This window comes from Danio rerio, chromosome 19 (assembly GCF_052040795.2).
Source record: "Danio rerio strain M-AB ecotype USA chromosome 19, GRCz13ab, whole genome shotgun sequence".
Taxonomy (NCBI): Eukaryota; Metazoa; Chordata; class Actinopteri; order Cypriniformes; family Danionidae; genus Danio; species Danio rerio.
The window spans coordinates 12,456,351-12,475,000 of NC_141039.2; the positions used below are offsets into that span (position 1 = coordinate 12,456,351).

The 18,650-nt window shown below is 34.6% G+C and overlaps 1 protein-coding gene across 4 annotated transcripts in view; it reads right to left on the bottom strand.

The window, feature by feature from the left end:
- septin7a (septin 7a) overlaps positions 1 to 18,650 on the bottom strand; it is a 94,373-nt gene that overhangs the window by 21,244 nt on the left and 54,479 nt on the right. For all 4 annotated transcript variants that reach the window (XM_087294149.1, XM_087294148.1, NM_001442031.1 and 1 more), the window contains exons 4-7: positions 13,729 to 13,829; positions 10,395 to 10,529; positions 4,929 to 5,046; positions 328 to 420 (exon numbers count right to left, since the gene is read on the bottom strand). In XM_087294149.1, coding sequence (XP_087150275.1) covers positions 328 to 420; positions 4,929 to 5,046; positions 10,395 to 10,529; positions 13,729 to 13,829 — 447 coding nt within the window. The remainder of the gene's footprint in view (positions 1 to 327; positions 421 to 4,928; positions 5,047 to 10,394; positions 10,530 to 13,728; positions 13,830 to 18,650) is intronic.

Genomic DNA, 18,650 nt, shown 5'->3' on the forward strand with positions numbered 1-18,650 from the left:
TCCGATTAACGAGCCGCAGTTGTTGGTTAGCAAAATTTAAGGAAATGAGCATCATTAACCCGCCTATTTAACCTAATTAAGTGTCACTTTAATCAGTATAGAAGTGTCGTGAAAAATATCTGGTGTCATCATGGGAAAGATAAAATAAATCAGTTATAAGAAATGAGTTATTAAAACTATTATGTTTAGAAATGTGCAGAAAAAAATCTTCCCTCCGTTAAACGGAAATTAGGGAAAAAAAATAAATGGGGCCTAATAATTCAGGGAGGCTAATAATTCTGACTTCAACTGTATGTATTATGTAATGTAGCATTTGAAGACACAAACCTTGATCTTCTTCACTAGCTTGCTCTCCTCCTCGTCATCAGTTTCTGGGAACTCATAGATTTTGATCTTATGTTCCTGGATCTCTCTCATTATCTGGAAAAAAGGACAGAATGAAAAATAAAGACTAAAATTGGCACTGAGTGGTAAAAAAAAAATAAATAAAAAAGAAAAAAAGGAAAAAGAAATCTCCCAGCAGGCTCTGGAGGCTCTCAGTGTCACAAGTTTGGGATTGTACTCGCTCTCAGAGGAGTCAGCAAAAAGCAGGTGTGGACAGATTTATCTCTTGCGTTGTGAAGGGTTCTCACTGCAGCCGCTGTTTGCAACACTGTGACACACACGCCAGTCACTTCAGCTGTTCTGCAGATGTTCAACTGAACACTGGAAATGCTTTTATGAAGCCACAACCTTTGTGTTTCTAAGAAGAGGTTAGTCGATATCAAACTGAGAGGAGGCTGACAGCATGTTCGTGAATATATTGTATAACAGCAACAAGTTTACCATAGGAATTATGCAATGTAAAACAAGCTTCTATTTGCCGCTATAAAATAATAAAGGGCTCTGCTTTAAAACCAAGTCAGCTGTTTAAAAAGCATATTACTGCATCTCAGGTGGGACATGCCAGATATTGTGGTCACATTTTACAATAAGGCTTCAATAGTTAATGTATACTTAAATACAGCATTGCTACCATAGTTCAACATTTACTAATGCATTATTAACATTAACTAAATTCATGATTATTAACATTAGTTAATGCATGAATTAACAATGAGCAACTGTATTTTCATTATTGAACATTAGCAAACATGAACAAATACAGTAATGAATGCATTGTTCATTGTTTGTTAATTTTAGAAAATCCATTAAATAAAAAAATAAAGTGTTACAGATAATGTTTTGCAAAAATCTGTAGCAGCATTGCAGGTTCCCTTTGAGATTAGATTTCTTTAGATGTATTTTTTAGGAGTTCGGGATTAATTGTTATTTAAAACAAAAATACATGAAAACAAAAACACATATAAGAAACTAAATTTTATACAGACTCTTATTTTTAAAAAAAAGTTTGTTTACTGTTGCCAGTCATACTGAATACTGTAGTAATATAATAATTAATTACACAGTCATATACAGTATATTTCCACAGGAATGTTTGACTTTAATGTAGATTTTTTAAAGTCTGGATAAAGAGAATTGTTTCTGAACACAATTATAAATGTTTCAAAAGTATTATTGAACATTACAGAGACTCCGAAGAATGCAGTACCTAGTTTTGGAGTTAAAATGCTCAATATTTTGGCACCAATTATGTGTTCAGGATTATCTGGGTGTGGCTACAACAGTAGCTTGATGATACAATGGAGTGTGGCCCCTCCTTTAGATGCTGTCATCATTAGTTTCTACAGTCTACATTTTGCTTGCTTTCAGAATGTATGCTATTTAAAAACATGGTGTTCTCAATTCACGTCTAAAAACCATTCAAATGCAAGCTGTATAGCTACTTCGTTTTTAAATGTTTTTTGGTGGTATCTGTCATTGCTTAGCAACCATGAACTGTGCTCGCCTTAAAGTCGAGAGTGTTTCCACTCACTGAAGCAATGATGCGTGTTTTATAAAGCTAAATAAGCTTTTGTTGCTAGAAGTTGCATCAGTAGCACCCACACTCAAAACATTTGTTTATACTGCTTCTTTAAACTACTTACTTAAAATGTGCTGAATCAATACAATTCTTGAGCTGTTTTTGGACAACTTAATTGTTTTATGTTCAATCCACTGAAAAGTGAAGTAGGTGATTGTCTTCAGAAGCATGTTTTGTTGTGCTGGTTGAAAGTCTCTTCACATTCCAATGGTACTGATTAAAGTAAGAGATCTAAATGTATTTTTATATTCTGGGTAAGGCATAAGACTAAAAAATGTTTGTCCAATTAAAATGTCAGGCTGACATCTCCCATAATTCTGATACGGAGCTCAAACTGTTCGTCAGCAAATGCAAATTTGAGCTACTGCGCAGCTGTTTGTACGCAGCTCTGCCATTTGGGCATACACATGCCTGCAGGTTCACGAGAGTGATAGAGAGAGCGCGAGCGGTAAAAACATGCTGGATCGAAACTTTTTTAAAATCCTGAATCAATATTGGAGTTACTTTCGCATGCTGGAGGAAGGACGGCACCATGGTTAAAGTATTTCTCTCAGATAGGTAATGTTATGTTTTGAAACTATTTTTGTCACGCAGAGCTGATGTAGACTGGGCTGTTAAGAATGGGTTATAGGCACAGAAGTGCTGTTCAGACACTGAAATCTTCTGGTGTAAGACTGATGTGACTATTTTCAGTTTCATAAGGGCTTTTTACAGCATTGATAATGTAGATTTTATTTAGTTTGACAACAGAACATCAGTAAATAGCGCTATTCTGCCTAGCCTACATTACTGAGCTTAGGATGGTTTTATATTTCATATTGGTTCATTTTTAAACAATGACAACCTGCGACGCGCTCCCTATGGTGTTAACCGCTACTCTGAATATTTGGTCAGAAGTAGCATGTAAGTATAGCTTAGAAATAAGTGTAATAATGAGTGTAATTCCTGAACGACGCCGGCCAAGCTTTAGCTCAACACATGAGAGAGGGTTCTGCTGTCATCTTCACTAAGATACATGCGCTTGTGTTTTCCGGAGGCGTTGTTTTGGACGGCAGGGGAGGGATGGCGTTTCAGAGATTTATGCAGGCTAGCATTGTGGCAGATCACCTACTACACCTTAAATTTGTAAATACAATCACATTAACATAATCTATTTGTGTTGGGACAACATGAAGGAGTTGTGTGGCACCCAGCACTTTTTACAGTGCATTAAGGTTGTATTTGAAAGTTGAAAGATGGATGCTTTCCTGTGAGTGGGGTAAGCACCACTAGCAGTGAAGCAGAGCAGACAAGCCTCCAGCATTTGGGTGCAGAGCATTTGAGAGCTACATTATTATCATTAAGCACTGTTAAAATTAAAAAAAAAATTGGAATCCAGCATGATTTGCTTGATGAAAGGGTTTTGTGGGGATTCGTAAATGACAAATAAAATTCAAATCACTTTATTTCATGTGTCATTGGGCTTCCGGTTTGGTCGGCAACATGTGAAGACGTGTTTGACTGATCTCCATACTGAACTGCACATATTTTTTTTAACCACAAACGCAGCAGAGTCTGTTTAAAGGTGATTTATAGTTTATTATTTTCCTGTTTTCTGGACTTTATCAAGCTTAATTGACTATGCCTGACACGCGCAGCAAAATCGATAAGATGGCGGAACACGTGAAAGGGGAACGCAGTATGGAAACCAACCAAGAGCTCGTCCTCCGGGAAATAAGAGTACTTAAAATGGAGCTACTCAAGAAAATGGACGAGCTAAGGCCACTGAAATTAAAACTCAGTACGAGCATGAGTGCTTGGTGAGTTAACCATCAACTTTTGGAGCTATTTCTGTTTTTGGACTTAATCTGATTTCCTTTCATTGACTTTGTCGATCGACATCTTAAAAAAAAAGAAACGAAAATGAAATTGATTGACAGTAATAATATATAGATACATGCTTTTTTTTACTGGTCTTTACGTTTACTCTCTGTCAGTAAGAGAATTGCAGTTTGTGATAATGTTATTCCATTATAGTTCAGTAGGAGTTTAAGTCAGTATGGTTAGTTATGAGGATGTTACCTGAAAGTATATTAGCAGCCTCTATTAGAGGCCAGCTTATAGGAGTTAAGGTGTTCGCTGTTTTATTTCACCCCCCACCCATATATCATTATTATTTTATCCACTTACACCCAGGGAGCATGTTCATGTGACATTGAGCACAACCGATACCATGTATGCAACAATTTATAATGCTTCATGCTTCATTTTTTTTTTCATCACATGAGTGATGCTGACCAATAGTAGCACATAATCTCTTATGTGCACAACTTTTAAAATGACAAAATGAACAGAGGACTGCTTCCATGAAATGGAAGAAAGCTTTGAGTTGTGGTAATAGTACGCTTGTATGAAGTGTCATCATAGAACTACCGTGACAGAATAAAAAAGATTGATAGCTAAATGCACTTCTGCAGTCTTGTGTATTACTGGAATCAGTACTAGAATTATGCAAACTATGTATACTACCATGTAAACCAACAAATCAGACAATTACACATTTATAATACACATTTATAATCTATGGGGCTTCTTGATGACTGTAGACATCACATGTGTACACGTTGATATGTCAAGATTTCAAGATTCTAGACAAAATTGCATCATCTGACACATTGACTGTCGGAACCAACAATCAAAATCAAGTCATTTGAACTGGGATTAACTAAGCTGTTTTGTAATCAATTCGATTTTATTTGGGTGGTTAATGACACTGTTGTCTACCATTTTTACATCACTTTACCCTGACGTCTAGGTTTCTAAACCTTTCCTCAATATGCTAGCTATTCAGGACTGAGTAGTGGAAAGGATGGTCAACTCTTATTTACAATATTTCTTGGGCAACAACCCTTGTTGTAAAGGCACTTCAGATGCAGTGAAAACCTAAAGTATACATGTATGGTACTTGGCATTAGATGACTCTCACCTGCTTCTTGAACTGTTGGCACTCCTCTGGAGTCAGTGTGTCTGCTTTTGCGATGAGCGGGATGATATTCACTTTTTCATGTAACCGTTTCATGAACTCAATATCCAGTGGTTTCAGTCTGAGAGAGAGAGAGAGAGAGAGAGAGAAAGAGAGGAGAGAAAGGATGATAGAGAATGAGAGAGAGAGAGAGAGAGAGAGAGAGAGAGGAGAGAGAGAGAATATGATGGTTTACTATTTCAAACTAAACACAGAGAACAAGTATAAAAACAGACGCACAGGCCTCCACTGTCCTTCCATAGTGAGGTATCATATTCAGACTGCTGTTTGGCAGCTTGGCTGAACTTGTGGTTTTACTACGAGATGAGCTACATGTGCTGCAAGTAAAGCAATAAATACATGGCAGGAAATGCACATGAGCTTTTTCACCCGGGTCAGTGGCTTTCACAACTTTAGCTATTACACGCATATATAAATATACATATGCACAAACACCAGCAGGTGAAAGGGTTTTTTTAATGTACAGATGAAGTCAGAATTATAAGCCCCCCTTTGAATTTCTTTTCTTTTTTTTTTTTTTTAAATATTTCGCAAATGATGTTAAACAGAACAAGGAAATTTTCACAGTATGTCTAATAATATTTTTTCTTCTGGAGAAAGTCTTATTTGTTTTATTTTGGCTAGAATAAAAGCAGTTTTATATTTTTAAAAACACATTTTAAGGGCAAAATTATTAGCCCCTTTAAGCGTTATATTTTTTTCGATAGTCTACAGAACAAACCATCGTTATACAATAACTTGCCTAATTACCCTAACCAGCCAAGTTAACCTAATTAACCTAGTTAAGCTTTTAAATGTCCCTTTAAGCTGTATAGAAGTGTCTTAAAAATACCTAGTCAAATATTATTTACTGTCATCATGGCAAATACAAAATAAATCAGTTATTAGAAATAAGTTATTAAAACTATTATGTTTATAAATGTGCTAAAAAAACTTCTCTATGTTAAGCAGAAATTGGGGAAAAAAATAACAGGGGACTAATAAATCAGGCGGGCTAATAATTTTGACTTCAACTGTATTTTGAAAAGAAACAGAAGAACCACTAAACAAAAAAGAAACACTAAACAAACTAAACAAAAAAACAATTTAGGGAACACTCCACAAAACTCAGGCACAAAACGTGAGGCATGCAGTTTTAGGGATTAAATAATGATGCAAATGCCAGTTATCTGAGCAGCACAAATGTTAGTAAATCCTATTGCATGATTGCTTTAAATTATCTCCTCCAACATAATTTGTCTGACAAAGAAACGCATTCGCATTTTCAGTGCTGATTTTTTACTTTTGTTCTCAGCTTTTTTCCCCTTGCTTGCTCTATCTCTCACATTCAATCAGCATTTTACAACTTTGTAAGGGCACTCCAAAAGTGAAGTGCTAATTCTTCATTGCGAGTGTTTAGTAAATCTTGACAGTACTGTTTGAGCACCAAAAAAGACATAAGCTATAAGATATAAGCTGTTAGTAAATCTGTCCCTAAACGTCCAAATGCATTTCAATGTGGTTTACGATCTTTCATTTCAAAGAAGTTCAACAGCATTTTTTATTTTTTTTTTAGATTAGATTCAACTTTATTGTCATTACACATGTACAAGTACAATGCAACGAAATGCAGTTTAGGTCTAACCAGCAGTGCAATAGCAGCAAGTGCAGGATACAGGAATACGTTATAAAGTGCAGTTATAGAAATCTATGGTGATATTTACAGATGGGATGGATGTACTATGAACATTATATACAGGTTGGATAAGCTATGAACAGATTTACAATATATGAATATATGTGCAGGTTGCTATTAATAATCAGTAGTGTGCAGATAGATGAACATGATTACAAGTGTATATGTTACAATATATGAATATATGTACAGGGATAGATGAACATGATTACAAGTGTATATGTTACAATATATGAATATATGTACAGGGATAGATAAACATGATTACTTTGATTATTATCATGTTTGATAAACATGATTAACATGATTATTTTTCCTTAATATTTTGATGTCTTGATTTGGCTCATTTCTAATCAAAAACAAAACAAACAAACACGCAAAACGCCAAATAAACCAAATCAACCCAAACAAAAACAAGACTGTAAGGAGATTTTATTTATTTATTTTTTGTAGTATGTGGCTATGGTTGGTTTCCACATGACGTCACTGATGTTGCACGAAATTCAGATGGAAGGCAGGAAGTGATTCTTCTACATAGGAATCGCTATCAGTACCTCAAAATGGTTCTGTTTTATGTTGTTTATAATTGTTTAAATCAGCCAAAGTTTTTAAACATCTATGTGTACAAGCTATTTTGAGTGCGATAATTCATTTGACAACACCAATAAAGATTATACACTGGCCTAGGTTTGTGTATAAATGTGGTAATGTGTTATATAAAAATCAGATACAAACACCACCACCATCCAGGAGAATGTTTAGCAATAATCCATGTATTTTCTATCGTTTTGGTGAAACATACAAAAGTATCACTAATGTGAGATCATCAACCAAACAAAAAACAATAAAATGCAACCCTTGCACCAAAACTAGTCGGTTGTTATTGTTTAGCACTTTTCCCCCTGGCAAAAATAAATCAATCATAATGTAGACTATGCGTCTACACTTTTGTATGCTTTCATCTGTTATTTTGTGATGTTTGGAAGATATCCGCATGGGAAAAATCAATAGTTATTTATAATAAACATATTTTTGAATCACAAAGTAAAGTGTATAATGTGTACAACTCTGTTAATGAATACTACAGAATACTGTAGCATAGTAAACTGATAAACTAATAAATAGTGTAACGTTAATGTAAACTCTGCTGTATTGTAATGGTGTATAGTTATAGCGGAGAAAACTGAAGCCAGCTGAATAATGTGTTCATTTTTTACTACAGTTGTGTTGTACCTTAGCAGCAATATATAATTACTACAACAGTTTATTTCAAGTAATTATCTATAGTATTCTTCCATTACTATAGTATTTACTATAGTATATTTTCATGTAACGTAATAGCTTATATAGTATCTACTGCCTCGATGACAGGCAAATATATTTTAGTTCAGTAAAAAACTTGGCCCTCTTCATTATGTAAGAATCATGCCCAACATATGTGATTATTTTCTATTTATATCTCCTTTTAAAAAAAGGTATAAATCGCAAAAAATATTAACTTTCCTCCGTGTCTCCCATTCAGTTTTTTACTTTCGGCGCTCCATCTGAATTTCGCACATCACCAGAACCAAGTGATTGAACACGAAATATTAATATGCGTTTTGATCTCTACACCAAGCTCATCTCCCTCTTTCATATTGAAACAACAACAAACAAAACAGAAACAAACAAAACAACCAAACTAAAAACAAATCTTACCCACAACCCAAAAAATACAACAAAAAAACTATTCTAACTAATGCCCCATTCAGACAAGGCGTCAGCATCAACGCTTCCCATTCACTTTGAATGAGTGACGTCAGGCGTTGCCGAACTGCATTGTGGATCCATCTGTGCCGCTTCAGAGGCATTGCTCGCTGCAAAAGTTGGAACTTGCTCAACTTTTCAAGCGGCGACGGAAGCGTCAGCCAATCAGATCACTGTATGCAAATACACCAGCTCAGACTGTGGCCAATTGCTGACTAATTTCATTGGCTAACGCTGCTATGACGATTTTGTCAGCCCCAACTTCAGACATGCCCTCTGTCAAGCGCTGACGTTGAAGCCCCATGTGAATGGTGCGTATCAACACTAATGAAACCACATGTAAAATTATAAACAAGCTAAAAATAACAAACACAAACTGAACAACTAAACTTATCAAACCAAACCAAATACAAAACCACAGAAAAGACCAAATAAAACACAATATAATCAAGCAAGCCAGGGCTTTGTTTAATTCTACAACCTCAAGTATGGCCAACAGTAACAGAGTTGCTTGCCTAACGAACACAGTTAGGCTTCTCAGTGTTTTATGATTTTCTGAATATGCATACAAAAGCACTCAGATCATGAGCCATAGAGAGAAAAAAAAACAATGATGGAGAGAGATAAAAAGAAAGATATTAACCAACTCAAACACATGAAAAAGGATTCACTGGATCTGTTTTACGTCACATAATGTTTTTTAGACCACTTGGTGAGTATTAGATTTAACTTGCAACAATACAAATCATTTGACAAAACCACTGACGGTGCAAAAACTCCTAATGTACTTGGCATCACTTGAGAGCTCACTTCCCTCCACAGCAAAAAAAAAAAAAAAAAAAAAAGTCAATACAGAGAGTGCATGTTCATTTAAAGGGGACCTATTATGCTCCTTTTTTACAAGATTTAAAATAAATCTCTGATGTTCCCAGAGTGTGTATGTGAAGTTTTAGCCCGAAATACCACACAAATAATAATGTTTTATAGGTCTTTGAAACTGATGCTTTTAGGCTGTGATCTAAATTGTGCCATCTTGGTGACTGCCACTTTAAATTCAAATGAGATTGAATTTGGCTGCTTCTCACAAAGGACTGTTTATGCTAATGAGGGAGACTAATTTATCACTAATTTGCAGTGTATTCTCCCTCTGATTGGCCGTAGAAAGGAGAACATCAATAAAAGTGTTACAGCAGTTTTTATCAAGTGTGATTGTAACAAATTAGTTTGACCCTTAAGGCCTGTGCACACCGGGATGCTTTTTTGCTCCCGTTTTCCATCGACGTTTAGCACCTCACGACTAAATAAAGGGCGCCAATGTATGTGCACACCAGCATGCAAAAAGCCAGGCGTAAAAGTCTCTTTTTTTAAGAAACGCCTCATGCTCGTTTTTTTTTTTTTTTTTTTTTTTGACACACCACTTTAAAACCTTCTCCACCAATCAGATTGGCACTTTTGTTCACATGCATGAAGCAGCTGAAGTTACAGTAAACAGCACTTGCAGGCGCTAAAGCACAAAACTTTCAATGCGAGCGCACAATAAAGAAAATGCCCAGAGGCGGTATGAACGTGGAGCTGCTTATTGCTCTGGAGAACAATAATAATTTCTTCATCGCTAGAGCTGAAGCTGCTACTTGAACCATCTATGCTTTGAATTGCAAGTAACTTTAACAACAAGCGTGTCAACTTTCTGTCTTCTTCTGTGTTACAAGCGGGTGTCAGAAACTTAAATTTGTGTAGCGCCATCTAACGTCAAGGGGTGATTTTGCAAGCTCTTTTCCACAATAGCCAGTGAAAATCGATTGGGTTTGAATCCGGAAAAACGACTCTAAAAACACTGACGATAAACGCAAACGAAAAGCAACCCGGTGTGTACGAGCCGTTAGAGGGAGACTATATTCACACACTGTTGCCACACAACTGTTTAAAACCCTTAAAAAAGTGATTTTTGCATAATAGTTCTCCTTTAATGCTTGAAACTGAGTGCTTACCCATGACCAGAGGGGGCGATGAAGTACAGACAGCAGTGCACTCGACTGTCAGGCATCTGCCGTCTATTGACACGTGACTCCGCGTTAAGGTAATCCTCAAATTTGCTGTCGATGTGATCGATGACAGGCTGCCAGCTACAGAATAATAAGAGATATTCAGAGTTGACAAACTACAGATGCAACACAAGCAAATTATTCATGTTCAGGGTATATACTGAAATCAAATCAGTGAGTGAAATTCAATACTTTTTCAAGGCTCTTTCCATATATTTTAAGACCTCATCGCCACTTTTGTATGTCTCTATTACTTTTTTTTTTCTAGGTTTTACAATAAATCAAACCCCAATACCCAAAACTTACCTCAGACAGGTTTAGGGAAAATTTTAAATTAAATAATAATTCTTAATAAACAAAATTATACTAAAATAAACAAAAAATAAAATCTAGACAAGCATCAATTCAGATTCCGCAACTTCCAAGTCCAAAAACACTTCCCAGATATCACAAAATTTGGAGGATTTTTTGCCTTATTATATACATTTAAAGCCAGAATTATTAGACCCCTGAATTATTCACCCACTGTTTATTTTTTCCAATTTCTGTTTAACAAAGAAAAGATTTCTAAACATCATAGTTTTAATAACTCATTTCTAATAACTGATCTATCTTATATTTGCCATAATGACAGTAAATAAAATTTGACTAGATATTTTTCAAGACACTTCTATACAGCTTAAAGTGACATTTAAAGGCTTAACTAGGTTAATTAGGTTAACTAGGCAGGTTAGGGTAATTAGGCAAGTTATTGTATAACGATGATTTGTTCTGTAGACTATCGAAAAAATATAGAGCTTAAAGGAGCTACTAATTTTGACCTTAAAATGTTTTTTAAAAAATATAACACTGCTTTTATTCAAGCCGGAATAAAACAAATAAGACTTTCTCAGAAGAAAAAAAAATTATCAGACATACTGTGAAAATTTCTTTGCTCTGTTAAACATCATTTGCGGAACATTTAAAATAGAAAAAAAATTCAAAGGGGGGCTAATAATTTTGACTTCAACTGTACGTGAGCTTTTCAAGAGCCAAACATGTTATCAGGTTTCTCAACCAAAGTCCAATGGAGGGGCTATTAACATTTTTCCAACATAAAGCAATACAACTTATAGACTTTTACGCATAAATCAATCAATTTTCTTTCTTTAGCAGACAAAGCACAACTGTCTTCATACATATTCAATATACATAATCCAGGACTTAAAGGAATTGCAATGAAAATAAATTGTGAAATATATTGAGTCAACTCCAACCAAGAACTCTGTACCTCCTCACACTCCCACACACAAATAAAAAATGTGCCTTGTATCTTATTACATTTAAAACAAAGATCAGGGATATTAGGGTTAAACTTATTTAATCATACAGGAGTAATACGGGTTCTCATAACTCAATTTGTTGTAGCAGTCTCAATCGGGAATTCAATGTTTTTTTTTTGTGCATTCAAAAAAAATTATATTCCAGTCCTCTACTGGGATATCCATTGTTGTATCTTGAATCCATGCTAGTCTTTTATTTTCAGAGTTTTCTTTATGATTTTCTCTTAATGTGTTATATAATTGTGTAATTCATCCTTTGATGGAATAATCTTGTTCTGTAAGAGTTGGGTTCTTAGTTGTAAATATTATAAAAAGTGTTTTTGAGGTAAATTTAATTTAGCTACAATTACATTAAATTGCTTAAATGACATTAATATATTGTCTTCATACAAATCTTTTAATCTTAATATGTCCTTATTCATACATTCATCGGCACTTTAGGTTTCAACCAGTAACATTGGCAACATTTTAACTCACATTATATTTACATACTAGGGATGCCATGGTTCTCAATATAATATTCAACTGTACGATACGACCCCTACGGTTCAATACACGCTTGTGAATTGCGGTTTTCTCGGTTTTGTGTTTACATAATTTATGTGCGTTTTATATCTCCCCGTATTGACCGTGTAATATCCAATCTAATCACTATGCTCTAAAGTTAGGGGGCGCTTGACCATCATTCTACACTTTAACATGGCGAGTGACGGTAAAGTGAGGCTGAGGCAACAGTACAAGGAAGTGCCGGCGAAGTGACGCAACAGAACAAGAAAGCGCCAGCGACTTTTAAATCTGCGGTGTGAGGATATTTCAGTTTTGCCGGTAAGTATAATGCCAACAAAAGAAAAAATGGTGAACAAAAAAATCTGTGTGCAAGCATTGTTTTACACGTATAACCATGACTGCACATCTGCAGCTCCATCACCCAGCAATATCACTGTCTGAAGGCAGAATAGTAGAGAAGGTAATAAAGTCCTCCAAATAGCAACAATCCCTCGCTGAATCTTTCAAGCAGACATACCCAACTGGTTCAGAGAGACACATAAAAATAACAAAGGCAGTGCGGGTGTTTATTGCTAAAGATTTGCAGCCGTTTTCAGTGATTGGAGATGTGGGCCTTTGTCATTTTATAAAAGCACTCGATCGGCGTTACAGACTACAATCTTGCATTTTTTCAGCACCGAGATAATTAAGATGGTTTATTTATGTTTAGTACAAATATGTTTATTTGAAATGGCCGATTTTTCTTTATTAACTTCACATGTATGTTTATTTTCAAAGTGTAGGATTTTATGTGTTCCCCAGTTTGTACATGGGCTACCAGCAGCTGTGAGATTTCAGTGTTCATTTTTTTTTTTATACAATACACTAGGAACTAGTGTTGTTTTTTTTTTAGCTTTTAAGTAAAACAAAATTAATATTGCAATAAATAATCAAAATTTATTTTTTTTCTCCTTAACCTCTTACTGTTCCTATTGCCTATAGAAAAAAACATGTGTCAAGCCATGAGAACAGAACAGAACACTGTGTTAAAAAACCGAGATATGTATTGAACCGTGGGCTAACAGTATTGTTGCGTCCCTATTACATACTGATTGTAAGAAACTAATCCTAAACTAAAATGTTATTCAGTTACTTAATAAAAATCTTAATAAAGAAGGAATAGCAGTGCTTTCCTGGTTACTGCAGTAAACAAAGCAGTGTGATGTCAAATTTAGCAGGATGTGATTGATTTCATAAACTACACAGCATCCCAATTTGTCGCAGATTAAACTCAGGCAAAATTTAGCATACATTTTCTAAATTGACTTATCAACTTTTTAAGGCCCTGTGGACACCCTGATACTTTTAATCAAGTCATACATTTATTAACATGGCAAATGAGGAAATCTATATGAGCACTGAAAGCTATCAACCCATGACAGGTGAGATGCAGAAAATAATATCACACTAACCAGTTACTGTTATCCACGGCATCTCCGAAGCCTGGTGTGTCCACGATGGTGAGCAGCAGCTGAACTCCACCCTCTTTAATCAGCACCTTGGATTGCTCCACCTAACAATAAAAAGACAGGTCACATAACTACAATGCAACAATACAGGATTGTAATTGATTTGTTCCAAAACCACCGCCGTAATGCTGGTTTTCATATGTGCTACCCAGTGGTAGAGAATAAATCTGTATTTTCATTTATTAGAGATGTCATGATTAACTAAGCCTGTTGAAAATCAATTCAGATATGTGACAAATCTAATCAGTTGGGGTGTTAAACTTCTCGTGATACATGTTTTAATTCGCAATGTGTAAATTTTTGATGATTTTTACAAGTATTAATGACTTGACAAGTACTAAAAAGCGACATGTGAACATCAATAGAAAGCACTTTTAACATTTAGTAAATTTGTTCTAATTGTTTTTGCTCGTGCTGTCACTTTTAATGAGCATTTTACAAGTTTGTATGGACATTGGAAATGTGAAGAGCCAGAAAATTTGTTAATGCTTACGTTTCCAAAAATAATTAAAAAAAAATCACAAAGTCTTAGGGTGTTTTGACACCTGTAGATCGATTGTTTTGGTTCGAAACAGGGAATAAAATTGTTACAATGTTGCACTTTGTTCTGGGTGCAGTTAGGTTTCACATAGCAAAGTTTCTAAATCGACTAAAATTATTAAAACAAGTCACGTGTGAGTAAATTCTCCTCACATTGGTCAGAGCTCCACTGTTTATTTTTCTGTCATACGTCCATATTTAAATTTATGACAAAAGGCAATAATACATAAGCAAAAAGTTACACTTAAATTATGAATGGTGACATCCACAGACATTGTCACCAAATCATAGGTAAGACTTTCTCATATACAACTGTTGGCTAGTGTTATGCATTATAGGCTTTACAATATGGAGAGAAATTATAGGTACAGTAAACCAAGATTGCAGTTTGGTCAATTTTCCTAACCGGTAAACAGCTTTTGCTAATAGTTCAGCATGCTTTCACTTGCGTATTCGACATGAAACACACATTTACTGCTAGAAAAGACATCCCGCCCTACTCATAATTCTCTTTCATATAGCCATATACGATTATTACATATCCACTGTGAGAGCACCTCGCTCAGGCCATCTCGGACCAATTGTTTTGTCATGGATCAGAGCGTGATTGCTAGAGTCACATATGCCAAACGAACCATGCTAACTGGGGAAATGCACCAGGTTCCAAAACAAAAGTCTAGGTGTAAAAGCACCCTTAGTTTGTCTAAAAACCTATAAAACTACTAGTTTTATTTGTATTATAATAACTATTATTATTATTATTATTATTTAACTAGAATTTTGACAATTTAATTTAGTTTTGTTAGTTGAGAAAACAAATGTTTTTATTTTACAAAGACAAAAAAAAAAAATACTTTGTCAGTCGGGTTTACAAAATGCGTGTTCAACAGAAGATATAAAGTCAAACAAGTTTTGAACAAGTGGAGGGAGAGTAAATGTTTTGGATAAACAATCCCTTCAACATGAACAATTTCCATTCTTTCTTGTATCTTGCTTATAAATAAACAAATCTAAAGCAAATTAACTCATGTTGATGCTTTCTCTTCACTAGTATCTAACTAACTAACTAACTAACTAACCGATTTGCTATATTTGGTAACAAAAAAACTGCCACGACATTTATTGCCGAAAGCCATCCAAAAACCCAACAATACCTTTAACTTCAACAGAAGAAAACTAATCATTTTTCAGCCCTTTGGACTACAAACACAGTGCTAAAACAAAGTCCCTAAACCGATAGCAGTATGTACAAGACAAAACACAAGAAACTGCAGAAACCTCAATTAGATCTACACGAATGAGTGGTTTCCAGAGAACTGTGAGCCTTTTTTAAAAGCAGATATGCAAACAGCATGAGGGCCAAAACTCGTGATGAGCGAGCACATAGACTCAGGTTTCTATTCAATCGTGCAGCAACAAAATCAAGGCCTGCAGGGTTCAAAACAAGTTTTATGTGCACATTTAAGAGCAGCAAAAAAACAAAACCAAGATTTCTGATATGATTCAAGACACAATGAGCAGCTTACTTGCAAAAAAACAAAGACTGGCTGATTTAAACGATTTAAAAGTTAAACATCTGACATGCAACTTGCTCCATGGACATAAATAATAGCTCAAATCCTGCAAAGAAATCTCCTCAATCAATAACAGTAGCTTTAAATTGATGGTTCACATTTTTTCTAAGCCCTTTAAATATATTGCAAAGCAGTCCAGCTCGACAGATTCATCCCACATGTGTGTAACCTCAGCTAAAACAAGCTCAAGCCCACACCTTTCCACGGGCAATATAAAGCAGCTGTGGTCTGAGACTGTGGCTTCTGGGTTTGGGTTGTTCAGGCCTGCATTTTATGATTTCCTCCTAAACGGCCCTCAGCGTTCCACAACTCAAGACGGACACCACTAAACCTAGTGCAGGACATTCATTTCAAGAAGAACACCCTCCCGAAAGAAAAACTTGGCCGGCGAAGACTTCCAAACAGCTGGATGAATGATCTAAACCCACTGTGACTGTTTTAGAGAGCAAGTTATGTCTTTTTTACATTACAGTCAGAACTAAATTGAGAATTTTTAATCATTACACTTACATTATGCCATCTCAAACTGACAATAAACATCCAGGAACGAGTTAAAGATTGGTTTCAGTGATTTTGTTGAAAGCATAGATTTTTTTTCTTTCAAAAAACTAACAAAATAAAATAAATGCATGTTTATTGAAGTGGCCCAAATTCAAGTTAGTGGTAAAACCAAACAAAACAAAAAACAACACAACAAATAGATATATTTATCAAATTACAATTAGTTAAAATTAGCATTGCCATTGTTTATTTAAGATTATATGATTCAGGCTTAACATTGCAGGCCTTCCAGATTTCAAATTGCACATTACTGTTACAAATCGAAAACAAAGCATTATTTACAAAAGTTCATGAAACAATATATGAGTTACTTGCATTCGGAAGACAAGAGGGCTATTTTTGACAAAGAAAAACATACATTTTGTTTGGGCAAATATATTTAATAAAAAAAACACATTAATTACTATAATACTTTTCTATAATACTTTGCTTATACTTCTGGTATCAAGCTAAAATGGCAAAATTGCATACCTGCAGGTACATTCTCATACATAAGCAGCACGTACAAACATGAACAAGCAAGTGGTTGGTCTTGCTAACAAACAACCAAATCATAACTTTTATTTGAAGAATTCTTAAAAAGACCCTCTTGTTTTCCCTAATTTGCGATTGCTGAATCCAACGCAAAACCAACAAAAAGTCGAAAATTTTTGCGATCAGCAAAATTCTTACTTAAATGCAAATAATATGCAAAAAAATGTAAATAATCTCATATTACATCCAATTCTAAACCATATGATCAAATTATATTTATTTCACTGTTCAATTAATTGTTTTATATGACTTGTAGACGTTGCATACGCCGCACAAGTAATGTTTGAGTGTCTTTTAAAAAATGACGTCTCACCTGCGCCCTCACAGGGGGTTTTGCAGCCTGTGCAGTAAGCTGACGCGGATGAAGTGCGAGTTATTTACATGTGAATTAAATGTAAAGATAAGATAAGATTAGGTTATGAAATCTGAAAGAGAAAAAGTACGATTGTGGATAAAATAAGAGTTATACAACTGTCTTTTGGCTTAATTGCTACCGTTTTAGATCTGTTTTAGATCTTGTTTTGACAAGAGACCAAAATAAAGAAGCTTTATTTTTATGAACTGTGTTGTTGTGTCAGATTACACAGGTAACATAATAAGCTACCTATTATGGTAAATAAGATATTTTTTATATTTATATATATTTTTTTCAAAAATGTATGGGAATTATCACCACAAAATCTGTCACTTTTTATTGCAAAAAAACTCAAATTAATTAATAAAAAATAATAATAATAAAATTAAAAATTAAAAAATCTTGAAAAACTACAGCCTGTCTTAATATTGACTTCAGGGTTCTATAGTGTGACCAATTTGGTCACTCAATTATGGTATATTCTCAATGGTGCAACTTATAAGATTCTGAGGTTGCAACAGCTATTTGAGGGCAAAAAATGAAATAAAACAACATCTTAGTGATGGAGTTTGAAGAACAGACACATGTTAGTGTGCCAATGTTCTGGTTTAAACCATAAATGCGATGTGATCAAAGAAAAAAGTAAGGCGCACAAGTGAAACCAGTGCAAGAAGTAAGTCTACAGCTCTGGACTTTGCAGTTCTTTGCCTATTTTTCAACAACAAGTTTCATTAACAAGATGTTTAAATAGATCTTGAGAAAGCCAACATACTGTTATGCTACTCTGTCCTTGAAAACAAACGTATCTCCTCCTAGGCCGTTCATGCCACAAGGCCCAAATGTGGTCAAAATGTGCTTTCTACATTCAAGATTGTTGCTATATCTCCTCATGCCTATAAGACTTATTGTTTTTTTAATAAAAAATGTTAAATATAAATTTTTTTTAAACCGAGCATATAAAAAAATTATACAAGCCCCAAATTTGGCCAAAAGCTGTATTTAGATGCGTTAGATTTTGTTGCTATATCTTTAAGGTTTATCAGACTTATAGTTTTCCAATAAATAATTTTAAAGCATTATTTTTCTCAAAATATGGCAAGCCATTTTTGACTTAAACTCTATGTTTGTTGTCTATTTAAACATAACTACCCCAGATATTTGTGCAATTAGTTAAGAACAGCAATCTGATGATTTTGAGAAGTAGTGCATACCTGGCATAAGATATCAGCATTGGCCATCAAAAAACCTGTATCAGAATAAAATTCAACTCTAATCTGACAGCATGGAAAATCTCAAAAATC